This window comes from Limulus polyphemus, unplaced genomic scaffold (assembly GCF_000517525.1).
Source record: "Limulus polyphemus unplaced genomic scaffold, Limulus_polyphemus-2.1.2 Scaffold687, whole genome shotgun sequence".
NCBI lineage: Eukaryota > Metazoa > Arthropoda > Merostomata > Xiphosura > Limulidae > Limulus > Limulus polyphemus.
In genome coordinates this window covers 420,323-434,599 of record NW_013666297.1, presented here as the reverse complement: position 1 = coordinate 434,599, position 14,277 = coordinate 420,323, and the positions used below count along the sequence as shown (strand labels likewise).

General features: G+C 34.0%; 2 protein-coding genes across 6 annotated transcripts in view; one reads left to right on the top strand and one right to left on the bottom strand.

Moving 5' to 3' along the window:
* Window positions 1–1,845, bottom strand: part of LOC106459964 (ubiquitin-like) — a 37,329-nt gene extending 35,484 nt beyond the window's left edge. Inside the window, exon 1 of the mRNA XM_013919637.2 lies at window positions 1,746–1,845. The gene's annotated coding sequence lies outside the window, so the exon portion shown is untranslated. The remainder of the gene's footprint in view (window positions 1–1,745) is intronic.
* A 104-nt stretch (window positions 1,846–1,949) lies between these two features.
* The window catches only part of LOC106459958 (protein turtle homolog B-like), a 284,959-nt gene continuing 272,631 nt past the window's right edge, over window positions 1,950–14,277 (top strand). For all 5 annotated transcript variants that reach the window (XM_013919630.2, XM_022386539.1, XM_022386541.1 and 2 more), the window contains exon 1: window positions 1,950–2,386. In XM_013919630.2, the coding sequence (XP_013775084.2) occupies window positions 2,323–2,386 (64 nt within the window). In that variant the 5' untranslated portion in view covers window positions 1,950–2,322. The remainder of the gene's footprint in view (window positions 2,387–14,277) is intronic.

Genomic DNA, 14,277 nt, shown 5'->3' with positions numbered 1-14,277 from the left:
AATTATCTATATAATGAGATGGAATCCTCAATAGCTGCAGCACTTAAAATCTTTTACGCAGGATTAGAGTAAATTAATCTAAGAGACCTTAGGCACGGTCAAATATATCAATTCAATGGGTTTGACCTCCTGAGTCCAGAACTATAATTAAATCTCAAATCAGTCAAGAAATGACGGAGCTACCAGCTAAAAGTTTGTACTTGAAAAACAAGAGGGAATCCTCAATAGCCACTGAGAGTAAATTAATCTACGAGACCTATATTTTCATTTTTAATAACGATATTTTTTTTTGTGCCACCAATACCAAGCACGGAGTGTGAGTATACCTGATTTGATTTTGTTACTCATAAGAACCTCTACCAACCTATCCTCAAATTGAAATTCTTTAAGGCATGATTAGAATAAATTAATCTATGAGACCTTGGGTGTGGTCAAATACAATCGGTCAAGAGATGATGGAGCTCCAAGTTAAAAGTTTGCACTTGAGAAAAAAAAAACCTGCAAAAAACTCAGCCATTCTATGAACCATTATGTTGTGGCTAAAATTAAAAAAACACAAGTTAGCCCAAATTTGGAATACAGTGTACAGTTGAGGTCACCTTTTTTTGACTTACAGGAAAAGGATCAGAAGGGAGTTTGTAGGAAGTTTCAGAAGATGGAAGAATCTTATACAGTTGTATAGTTTAAGTAATATATTTATAGTTTTCTCTTGATAGAAAAATAGGAGGCTTTCTTATCAAATGTTGCAAAGAAGTCTGTTTCTGTGGTATCTTATAATAATTTCTAGTTCACCACATCCACTCAATTATTCATATTTCAATTAAATGTAACATTTTCAGAAAAAAGTTTGTAACACACGACCTTCACCTTCTAAAAGCATGCTATCTGTGACAATATAAAGCTTGTCTACATGGTCTTGTAAAATTTAATATCAGATTATGTTATTTCCAAACTGTCCAGTAAAATATCTCTATAATCTGTCAGCACCTCACCACTTTTATATTTTTTTTAAAAATTAAGGTTAATGATCCATAAACCTTGCTTCTTTCGTCATTCTAGGAGTAGGTTAAAAATCTGCTGGCCCATGTGTTTTATCTTTTTTTTTTCATTTTTAAAATCTTACCAGCTAAGACTTAATCCTGATTTTATTGAGTGATATTATTAGTAATATTTGAATGAACTTTCCATGGAGATCTGCTTATATGTGAAATCCATCTTATGATGAGTTACATCTCAGTACAGTAGCAAAAAATTTGAACCAAACCACTTCTAATTCCATGTCTAAAGGCCCAACTTCCCTCAACTCAAATCCATTTTCAAGTTTCTTAGTCTTGGTGCTTAAGCCTAAACGTTGAAATGCACTAACATCATACAATTTACAAGTGGCATTTTTAAATAACAATCACATATTACAATAAAAATCGTCCAGATTTGACACTGTGACAGTTAAATTTTTAAGCGTAACTTAAAAAAGTACAGTATGCAAATACCGCTATAGTTACTCAGTCATATTTCAAATTTCAAGATATTTCATCACCACGTGTAAAGTTACACTCACACATGCTATTAAACTATTTATTAAAATTATAATTACAGTACGGATTTACTTAAAATTTCTTATAACAGATCCAAGAAAAGCTATTCAAATACGGATTTTTTTAAATTAAATACACTTTCTAAAATAATTTCTTTTTAAAATCTAAGTAATTTGCTGTAATATTCTTTGTTACGCCTTAACATCTTACCTTCGTCACTTCACAAGAGTAAAAGGAAATACGTTTGTGTGCGGGGTTTACACAATTGAAACAGACAAGTAGTTCCGGTCTGTCGTTTAAATGCTCACTGCTTGATGGCAGCACCGATACAAGCGTACAGAAGTGTTTGCTAATATTATGGAACAGCTTCCTGGTAGTGGTAGGTTGCGTCTGTAAGGCGGCATCTGCTACTGATAGGCCAAATGGTAAGCGTTGTTGAAACATGATATGAAATTATATATCGTGCTCTTGGTCAATTCTTCATTTACGGATGATGAAAAGTGTTTAAATACTTTTCATGTTTAAAGTATTGTATGTTAATAAAATTAGCTCAAGGACAAATCGTCATCGCGGCTTCGCATTTTCCAATTGGCTACTCTGCTGGCCAGGGGCTGCGGTTTTAAGCGTGATGTCGAGGGAAGAAAACCTTCGGGTAATGTTTACAGTAAAAGCGAAATCTCTTCCACTTTGGATGTATTACAGTGAATAATCAGAGTGCATCTGTGTTGAGAGGATTTTACAAAATCAGCAGGAGCAGGTTGTCCACGGGAGTTGAACTCTAGATGAGATGATTTTTAAGAAATCATGCCGGGATCTGGCGTGGTTCATATGCCTCTGGGCGTTTATCACAGGTACGTTGCAAGTATATTTCTAAGAGTCGTAGTACTAGTTAAGCTCTGGTTAACTAATAGTAGTAATACCGTCTATCGTTTTAACCTTTTAAAACACTATGTAATAAGTTCAATTACGCACTTTGATAATATATATGAGAAATTTTTAGCATCGCTGCAATGAAATCGGTATAGATGCGTAGTATCTAAGCCTTTAATACTTGAAAAAATGCATTAATAAATAAATTCTGATTAATGCACGAGTGAGGGTTATTGCGCGTTTCTGGATTCCTACAAATGATCCTATATTACCTGTAACGCAAATTAGTTACAAACTTGTCAGTATAGGGTAGGAATTAAAATCTAAAACTAGAATACGTCTGTCATTAATAGTAATAGTTGGTAAAATTTTCAATCTCTACATTCTAAAAAGATTCAAAAGTAAAAGTACATTTAATTAATTACTTAAAACAAACGGTGAAGAATGGAAATAAATTAGTGCCAAGTATTATAAAGTAATTATTATTATTTTTTTACGGGTAAATCAAGAATTCTTGGTTTTGAAATACGTACATGGCCAATTTTACTCCAGATAATTCTTTTATTTTTAAGATTTCAATTCAAATACACACGTTCTTAGGGAAAGATTGTTTGTACCAGACGGAGGGCAGTGCTCGAATGTTATACATAAACTAGTTTGTCATTTTAAATCACGTTATTAGGGCTTTAGTGCATAATTAAATCAACTAAGTAAATTTCTGGACCGTTTTTAGGTTATAAATAATGCTGCCTTCGACATTCTCAAGCGTTATAGTGTATGTTTATCTTACCGAGTTCTCAGATAATTAGTAATTGGAACTGCGCTGGTCATGTTTTTTATTTTCATTACGTTAGCTTTTGATATAATTTTTCTGCCCTTTTCAGCATTTATAAATGTTGCTACATCCATTATAATGCATTAAGGTGTTACTGTGTTCTGCTGTAGTGTTCCAGTTATTTTGGTGGGTGTTACGGAAGTGTGAAAAATCATGCCACGATGAAATTGAAAGTGAGAAAATATTATTGAAAAGTTTTAAACACGCATCTTGAACTTACGTCTTATCATGTTATTGATGGATTAATATGAGAATGCTTAATTTTTAATTTATTTGATTGTGTGTTTTTCTGACTTGTGGAGCTTGTGAACCTGAAATAATACTTGAGAACATGTCAGAGTACATCAGGTAGATAATTCATAATATTAACATAACACACGGACAAAAAGGGACTATTTTTATTTGGTTCTTCAAGGCTTTCCCAGCACACCCCACCTTTAAAAACGGAAAAACTTAAACCCATCCTTTATTTTTCCCTTTTTTTAAACGCTTATAAAGTCGCGGCTTTCTCTAATTCCAACGGCATCTCATTCCATAAGCCAAAACAAAAGATGTCTTAATTGGAGGCTGTTATGTCTTTACCACATCTTAAGCTGGTGTCCACTTGTCGTATTGTCTTCAGAATATAGCATAAGGAAATTGTATGTTTTTATTTCATCGATCTCTGGGATAATCTACTTGTAAATTTCAATAATATAGTCATTTACCCTTCTTTTCTTGAGAAAAAATAAATTAAGACATCTTAACCTATCCCCATAAAATAACCCTTCCATCCCTGAAAATATCCTGGTAGCTCTCCTTTGAACCCTTGCCATTAAGACAATGTCCATTCTTAGGCAAAGAAACCATTACACAGTATTTGAAGTGAGGCTTTGTTACAATATTGAAAATCAACGTGACATCTTTATCAAACACCATGAATGGATGCTTCAGGCTATTATTAGTCCTAGTGATAGTCGGAGTTTTCCAGAACAAAATAATAGCTCGTTTCTTAGATTTTTTTCGTTCTAGTTTGTAAGATACGCAGATAGAATGTTTACAGATTACTCCATTTAGTTATGTTTCAGGCATTACACGTTATTACGTTATCTTTTGATCCAGACTTGCTTGTTGACGTACAGTTAAAGTCATAATACCGTATTATACATACGACATAATTTATGTCTTTGATGTAGTTTTAATCTTCAAGAGCCATTGTTTTTGGCCTTAAGGTGTGTTTAGGTATTAAGTGTGTTTTCTATAACCTTATGTTTAAGCACTAATGTATTTATTGTAATGTTGAGTAAAAAGTTTAGAAAAAACGACCTGTATACTCCAGTTATATATATATATAACCAACATTCGCCTTTGCGACTTCATCAGAGTTAATATATATTTTTTTCACGTGTTGTTACCAACTAAACTGCGTAAAATGATTCAAAAGTAATTGAAATTTATAAAATTTTTGCGAAAAGGCAAATTCTACTGTTGTAACGTCATGCACTCCTTTAATTCGTTTTTAAGAAATTAAGGCATATCATGTTTCGTGCGGTAATTATTTATTCAGGCAGCACTCGTAAATAAACATTTGGTAGAGATGACTATATAGCTGTAGAGTTCATTGAATTTCTCTTCAATATGGAGTACAACCAAGGGTACTACTGTTGAATGCTTAAAGTCAGGATGTTGATAATGTACCGAAGTGCCGTTTTCATGATATCGTTAATGTCTGAAGTCGCTGCATTGCAGGACGTGACATATCTTTCCGTATTATTTCCTACATGTTTGATGGGATTGGAGTCCGATGAGCACGCAAGTGATTCCATTTGGACAATTCCCTCTTTTCGAAGGAATGTGTTGACCAGTTTATCACAATTGTGTCAGCTGTTGTCTTCCATTAGGCTGAAGAATGTGTTGACCAGTTTATCACAATAGTGGCAGCTGTTGCCTTTGATTAGGCTGAAGAATGTGTTGATCAGTTTATCACAATAGTGGCAGCTGTTGTCTTCCATTAGGCTGAAGAATGTGTTGACCAGTTTATAACAACAGTGGCAGCTGTTGTCTTCCATTAGGCTGAAGAATGTGTTGACCAATTTATCACAATAGTGGCAGCTGTTGTCTTCCATTATACTGAAGAATGTGTTGACCAGTTTATCACAATAGTGGCAGCTGTTGTCTTCTATTAGGCTGAAGAATGTATTGACCAGTTTATCACAATAGTGGCAGCTGTTGTCTTCCATTAGACTGAAGAATGTGTTGACCAGTTTATCACAATAGTGGCAGCTGTTGTCTTCCATTAGACTGAAGAATGTGTTGACCAGTTTATCACAATAGTGGCAGCTGTTGTCTTCCATTAGACTGAAGAATGTGTTGACCAGTTTATCACAATAGTGGCAGCTGTTGTCTTCCATTAGGCTGAATAATGTGTTGACCAGTTTGTCACAATAGTGGCAGCTGTTGTCCTCTATTAGGCTGAAGAATGTGTTGACCAGTTTGTCACAATAGTGGCAGCTGTTGTCCTCTATTAGGCTGAAGAATGTGTTGACCAGTTTGTCACAATAGTGGCAGAGCCACTTACACCAATATATATTAACATAAATTGTTCTATAATGTGATCCCTATAATTATTGGCATTGACGGTACCATTCTGCAATATGTAAAGAGTTTTATGTCCACCACTGCTTAAATCTGCTTGGCCTAGTAGTTGGTGTGCAGGACTGCGTATTCGAGGATCTATGGTTCGCGTTCCGTTGCCGAAAAAAAAAACGAATTTACCACTTTAGGCCCGTGGCTGCGTTATAAAAATGGCGGTCAAAGCACACTATTTCTTTGCAGTAACCTAAGAGTTGGCGGTGGGTGTTGTTAACTAGCTGCCTCCCCCTTTATCTATCAGTTTAAAATTAAAGATGATTAGCGCAGGTAACCCATGTGTAGCTATGCGCGAGTATCAGAAACAAATAAACTAGCACTACCATGCCAGTTATGTTCCTGTATGAAAACCATGTTTGATCTAGTTCTAAATTCTTTCTAAATAAGTATACACGTTATATGTGTGTGTGAAGAATGAAGTACGACTCATCAGTACAAAATATATATTTATAATTATACGCATCTTATTGATTTACTAGACGTGGTTACGCTTTTCTGTGAATGGTATGCGGCTCACTGGGCATCATGCGTTCAGTTCATCCATCTGAAGCCAGTTTCTAATTCTTTGTACACCGACATGCGTCCACTTCTGGCTGCGGACATCTGATTCAGTCTCGAAGTAGGCTCAAACCAATTGTAATGAGCCATAATTTACAGGTAGTGGTTAACTTCTTCTATTGTGGGCAATGAATGGTCTGCCCTGCTCAGATGTCCAAAAAACCGTACTATTGTTTTTAAAGTAGTTCTGCATTCTGTTAACCAAACTGAGACATTTGTACTCCACTTCTAATAATGTAGTATGATTGTCCGGCTTCTGTTCATTCACCAGGTCCCCACATGAGCGCTACATCTAAATGTCTTCTTTGAAATATATCCAGGATTCGTGGACAAAAAGACAGAAGTGAAAACGTAACACATATTCTATCGTTTAACAAGGTGAACGAGTATCACACAGACAACTGTTAAAATTTTAAGAGGTATTGAGGAATAATTTTATAGAATAGTTTCTGCAATCGCTAAATAGTTAAATGCCCGTCAAAAATTACCAAGCTGATAGTAATGACAGGATATATATGTTTGTTCTTATGACTCATTTTACACTGTTAGTGAAACATCTCACAAACCATTATTTGACAGTTTTTTATGTCCGCTTATAACTGACGAACCGTTATACCAATTGTCACTAAACCTTCAAGTGCCGTAGGGGATCAGCGTTTGGATATGACCCCCCCTTTCCTATGTCACTCATGGGGGTCTGTTTCTTCCCCTTGTGTCGAACTAGTAAGTCTGAAAAAGTCCACAATATTTCCGCTATGACCATATTTGATGTGTTTTTATATAATTTGAATATGATCAAAAGTTTGAAAAATAAACGAATCAATAGGTTTAGAGTTTTTGTAGTACATACACATATATACTAGGAAATAAGTTATCAAAATATGTTTTTTTTATGACAATAGGATAAGATGTCCCTTTTTACTATGAATTTTGAAATTACTTTCTTTACAGAACGTTGAGTTGTTATGTAGTTTCTTCTAACATCTGTGTCTACAGAGTCTTTAATGTTAACAAACGTGCAGTTATATTGATTTTGTTGAAATATTTTTGTGGAAGAAAAGATTAGTAATAGCTAAGTTCTTTTACACATTTTAATATACCAAACATACATTATTATCATATCATTAATAGGTTCATGCGTTGATTTTTTTTTAAAGTTTTGACCAAACAATGTAAAAAAGTACTGAAATGTGTTTTAAATCACATCTCGAGTTAACAATATTGCTGGGATTTGGAGGTTTTAACCAACAAAGTATATAAAACTTTTAACTTCCCGTCTCTGACTTTTGTTTTATGTCCGTTGAATAACGAAACCACTTCGCAAAGGTCCAAGCCTTATTTTTTGTTAGCACCAGATATGGCAAACAAGTGTTACTCGTTTCTCATTTTTCTCGTGTAAAAACCCTAACTTTCGTATCTAGGGGGAGCTCATCCATTTGACCGTTTTGGGGACCAAAAGGAATGCGATAATTTACGACAAGTTTATAGCGTTTTGTTCTGTAAAACATTTTTATATCAGAGCCACAAACGAACACTATCAATATGTTTTGTACTACTGAGACATCCGAGTTATTTAGGTTGCTTTATTGAATCCCGTGACTGTGGTGATGAAATTGAAAATATTGGCATCAACGTAAGTGTAAGGAGCTGGTTATTTTGTTAATTGATTTGAACAAGAGTTTCCTGTTTTGTGAGATATCGTCTTTATTGATTACCAAGACAATATAAGAAAATTAGCACAACATCAATGAACTACTGTTGTAAACAGTAGCGTAACCACGAGGGAATGGAGGGTGAGGAAAAGAAAATAGGGTAGCTTCCCCCAACCTACGGTAAAATGGTTCTTAAGATTTACATTATTTTCTACTAATTTTGCTCTTTTTCAATCTTCTCCTTTGATAGCTCTCTTTGAGTGAAAACGCCAAATATTTAAGGTTTAACTGATTCTTTGGAGTCCTATGTTATTGTCTATCCTCCAAATCCTGGTTACGGCACAGTTTATAGGTTACGAGTCTGCATTTAACTAAAAGATCGTATGTAAGCCTAAATTGCTTAGCTATGTCAACTATGAGAGTAATGTATTATTAGAATAGGGGCTTCCGGGTTTTTTTTTATGCAATCAGATTCTATTCTTATGCGTAGTTTTAAGGTGAGTGATATTATTTCATTGTTTTTAATATCTTGATTTGATTTTCTATTGTTAATAATTTGATTACTGATAGTAGTTATTTCATATTATTTTGCTGGAATAAAGACATTTTGTTAGTTTATACATTGTTATTATCAAGAACAAAAATATCATAATTTGATGACTTATTTTTTCACAACGACATAGCATGCAATCTTTATATAAATCGATGCTAAGTGTAGGTTATTCATTTAAAACATTGTGGATTTTTATGTTACGAGAAAAATACCCAAGCTAGATAAGAAAAAAAATTGGTTTTCAAACTTTCAAGCAATTGAGAGACGTATCCGAATCGTGATTTCTGTGATAGTTGGTACAATGAATAAACAAACTTCAGTTGGTACAATGAATAAACAAACTTCAGTTGGTAAAATGAATAAACAAGCTTCAGTTGGTACAATGAATAAACAAACTTCAGTTGGTACAATGAATAAACAAACTTCTAGATTTTTCTTTCTCGATTATTAAACACTTCACACGTGCATCTATATTTTCATGGAAACTGTCGAAGAGAGCTTTAACGGAAATAGACTTGGTAAATAACAATCACAATTATTTGACAAACCACGTGGTAGCTTTCAAGCAGATTAGCTGACATTGAATTGATAAGATGTTTATATTGTTTGGTTTGAATTTCGCGCAAAGCTACACGAGGGCTATCTACGCCAGCCGTCCCTAAGTTAGCAGTGAAAGACTAGAGGGAAGGCAGCTAGTCATCACCGCCCACCGCCAACTCTTGGGCTACTCTTTTTACCAACGATTGACCGTCACATTATAACGCCCCCACGGCTGAAAGGGTGAGCATGTTTGGTGGGACGGGGATTCGAACCCGCGACCCTCAGATTGGGAGTCAAGCGCCCTAAACACCTGATCATGCCGGGCCGTTTATACTGACATAAAAAAAAGTAAGACGTTGTTGTTTAGGGCACATTATTCGTTTTTATTTTTTTTACCCTTTATTTGTGAATCGTTTGAGTGTGGCAACCGCCTTTAATTTTTATGCCAACTATTTAATGAGGTAATCACCAAAACAGGGTTATTACGTTGTACAAGAAGAAGAAGAAAAAAAGATCGTGACTGTATTTAAATAAAAATAAAGCTCGAATGTGCTTGAACTGCCTTTGGTAATTATGTATCCTCTCCCCTCCCCCCTCTCGAGAATTTTTTTCCGAAAATTAATCATTCAGCTGGTATGGCTTTTTTTTTAATTAGAATAATTGTTCGATGTTTATTTGACCGTTCTACCATCTGGTAAAGGAAAACCTATTTGTGACAAGTCCACTAAAAGGAAATAAGCAAAACCCTTTAATTAGACAAAAGTAAAAGTAAAATTCTTATAAGTATTATAAGATGAAATATGTTTTGTCTTCGATGAATCAGGAAAGTGGTTCGTTAGTACATTTCGACGCAACCTACTAAAATGAATCAGGAAAGTGGTTCGTTAGTACATTTCGACGCAACCTACTAAAATGAATCAGGAAAGTGGTTCGTTAGTACATTTCGACGCAACCTACTAAAATGAATCAGGAAAGTGGTTCGCTAGTACATTTCGACGCAACCTACTAAATACGTTACGAGATCATTATTGATGTACCAGTAGAGACCCGCAAATCATTCTTTAAAAACAAGATTTTTAGAATAATACAAAAGAATTCTAATCACAGAAACCGAAATCTATAAGTCCACTTGTCTTTGGCCTAACGTTAGTTAAACCTGAATTAAGTACGGCCTATATCCGATAAAGAGATAAATTAACACAGTAATTTAAGTACGTTTTTTGCTTTAGTTTGGTTAGGGACGAACTTTACCGTACTTCATATTATCAGTAAATAAACTTATAATGTTATACTTAAGAGTTTTAAAAAAGTAACTAAGAGATGCAAAGGAACTTGTAGTTCAGAATATACTTGTATCACGTGGAACCTGTTGTGACTTTGGAATTTTAAAGGCATACATCTTCCATTTTTCTCTGTACCCCTGTGAGTCAGTGATAATTCTAAGGGCTTTAAACGCTAAAATCCGTGGTTCGATTCCCCGCGATCGACAGAGTGCAAGTAGCCAAACATTAAACGTAAAGACTATCACCCATTTTATTTCGCTCCCTAGAGGCTCAATAGTTTGTTTGAAGTTAAGCACAAAGCTACACAATGGGCTACCCGTGGTTTCAGCAGTAATTCTGAAGGCTTATGACGCTAAATACTAGGTTTCGATACTTGTAGTGGCCACAGCAAAGATAGTCTATTGTGTAGCTTCAAACAAACAAACTGTTGAGCCACTAGGGAGTGAAATAAACGGGTGATAGTCTTACAACAAGCACGCACACACACACACGCGTGCATTTCCTAAAGTTCATGGCGCTAATTGGAGTTTCTGGTTCATACTAGAATAAAAACACGACCTATATTTTTAGGGTGTCTTCAGAGGAAGAAAACTGTTTTAATGTTTCAGTCACGTTCCTTCTTTGGGAGTAGCATACATAATCAGTGTTAGATATACAAAATTGTGAAGTGTATTTTATGCTACTTCAATATATAGCAAGTTGCTAGAAGGTTGAGATTTATTTTTTTTTGGAATGACACTGTCCTGTTTTTATTTCAAAATGTTTATCTCTTAGTATTTAAGAATACAATTCATGGTCCATTCATTATACAGAGACATATATTTATTTTATTTTGTATCTTTTGTAGTTGTTTTTTCTCGATGACTTGCTTAGCATGCCTTTTTTATATTCTTTGCATAATCTACCGAAATTAATCCAGATATTTGAAAATTGCCACATTAGCAATATTAATACCATTGTTTATGAAAATGCTGACATAAATTGGGCTATGTCAGCAAAATCTATAATTAAGTGAAAATCTGTGAAAGAAGTTCGATATGTAGTTCTAAAATGTGTTTCCTTTCTTTTCGTTTTTTTTTTTTTGATAGAATGTTCAGAAAATCAATACTTTTTGAGTCTGGCGTGACCTGGTGGTTAGGGCATTCGACTCGCAATCTTGAAGGTCGCGGGCTCGAATCCCTCACCGAACATGCTCGCCTTTTAAGCCGTGGGGGCTTTATAACGTGACGGTCAATCCTACTTTTCGTTGGTAAAAAAAGTAGCCCTAGAGTTGGCGGTAGGTGATGTTGACTAGCTGTCTTCCCTCTGATCTATCACTTCTAAGTTAGGGATGGCTAGCGCAGACATCCCCAGAGTAACTTTGCGCAAAATTCAACAAACAAACGAGTATTTTTGAATTGTCGTTTCTTGTACCAAGTTAACAGATTTGTTAAAGTTGCTAATAATATTGTTACAGAGAAATGTAGATGAGAACGTCTTTCTTTTTGTGTTATGTTGAAGCGACTTTTGGGAAATTTAACGAAAGGTTTCTCTAAAGTTGTTGCTGGTAGCAATGGCAGATGATATTTATTGTTAAAAGCTTTGTGACACTTGAAGTCGAGTCTCATCAGTGTTCGGTTTATAAATCTTTATTTCACACTTTACAATTACTTTCTACTCAAGACCTTGTAAAGCAGTTTTTAAAACAACTTCCTCTTAATTTAATTTCACCTGTTTGTAAAATTATATTGATACTATACTAGTGCTTATCATTAATAATTAAAAACATAAAAAAACTGATTTTGCACGAGTAGTGGGGTATTGTGATTGGCTACAGTCGTAATGACGTCAATGGTACATAAGTCTGTACTTTCTGTATATAGCACTCTTTTGTAGAATGTTGTTATATTTAGTATTAATATTCATCTTTTATTTTTAATCCATCAATATTATAAACATTCAAATTTTCACCACGCTTTAATAAAACTGTCGAAATATAGCTAGCTCAGTTTTCTTTTGTTCGTTTCTTTACTTGTTAAACTAATTTTCTGTTTTGGCAGCCAGGTGACTACAAAATTTGCTGAAAATGTTAGAGCTGAGAAATTGTTCTACGTGAATTAATAGAGTATACCTCCAATATTTCGTAATACAGCGCCACGAAACTTACGTCTCCAATACTACATAGTTCTATTTGTGTTACTTGAGTGATTATTCTGAACTCTGTGGAAAAAACCTACAAATAGATTTTGTTACTTGAAGGCAATACAGAAAGAAACATTTTTGATTCAATAAAGCAGCCAGGATTCTCGAAATAAACTTGTACTCTGATTTGTGACCATTCTATTCGAGTAGAGATATATTTCATTTAAGTTTTCCACGGTCTTTCATATATATAGTTCGTAGGCTTAAAATTATACGTTAATACAATATTACACCGCCAGAGGTTGTAAAAGTAATGTTTGTTTGTAATTAAGCACAAAGATACACAATGGGCTATCTGTGCTCTGTCCACCACGGGTATCGAAAACCAGTTTCTAGCGTTATAAGTCCTCAGTCTTACCGCTGTGCCATTGGGTGGGTGGGTGGTAAAAGTAATAACAGCTTTAATTGTTAGTTCTTTCCGTTTTGGGGAGTAAGAATAGTGTAGAGATGACACCCATCCTCTCTGAGCTGTAATGTTGTTGTTTTTTAACATTCTTTTTACATACGAGCTTAGTATAGTTAGTTGAAGTAAGTCTAATAATGTATATACAGAAAATATATTATGTTAAACATGTTCCAGTATTTTTTTCTTTTAACGAAGTGTTTATTAAATAAGAAAAATTTGATATAATGATTTTAGCCAGGGTTTCTTGTTATTATTTTGTCTGGATATTCTATCAGTCCTACTTACGTGTTATTTATCTTGAAAACAATTTGACATATGAAGAAAAGGTACAATGTGTGTGAAATTAATTTATAAAGTTATTTTAATATCAACTAGACTTTACGTCAGTTCGACACAGCTGATCTTATTTTCAGGCTGTATGCTTATTTCATGTATTTTATAGCATAATTTGAACCGCGTTTGACATTATTTAAAAACGAATATTTTTTTTTCTTTCGAACTGCAATAAAAAATGTCAAATATTATGAAGTTCTAAAAGCAGAAATTACGTCATTCAAAATATTCAGATCTGATGAACGAACAGTCAGGTATATTTTTTGTCAAGGTTGTTTACGTTTTTAAATGGTAGTAAAAAAGTTAGTTCAAGTAAGAATGTATTATTATTATTGGTATTAAAATACAATAAATACATAAATTATATTAAGTTCTTAATCCTTACCTTAATTATGATTTGTAAACGACTCGTGTAAAGTTGGTAATAATTACAATTCATTTATTTAACAGTTGTTGTTCATGCAATTAATGATAAAAATAGTGCTAAGATCACTACTACATCTGTCTTATCCCAGCCAACTTGATGAACCCTGGTCGACACTAGTTATGGCAGGTATATTGTATTTGGCATATTTTTACATATTGCTATTTGCTTTCACTCGTAACTTCTTAGAATTAGGCTTAAAAGAAATTAATAACTACAAAACACAATAATGCTATTAAAATAGCTGTTTACAAACATCCTATCTATATCACTTTGTTACAGACTGATTCGTATCACACAAACAGCATCAGATAGACTTACGTAAGCTACAAACGAATCACGAATTAAAAAGGAATTTGTCAACAAACATTACCGGAAACACGAGTGACAAAGTGTTCCCAGGCGCTGTATCGTGTATATTATTTCAACATATTATCATAAGCATTTTACTTCATTAAATGTTTCAGAATTAAAAGGAT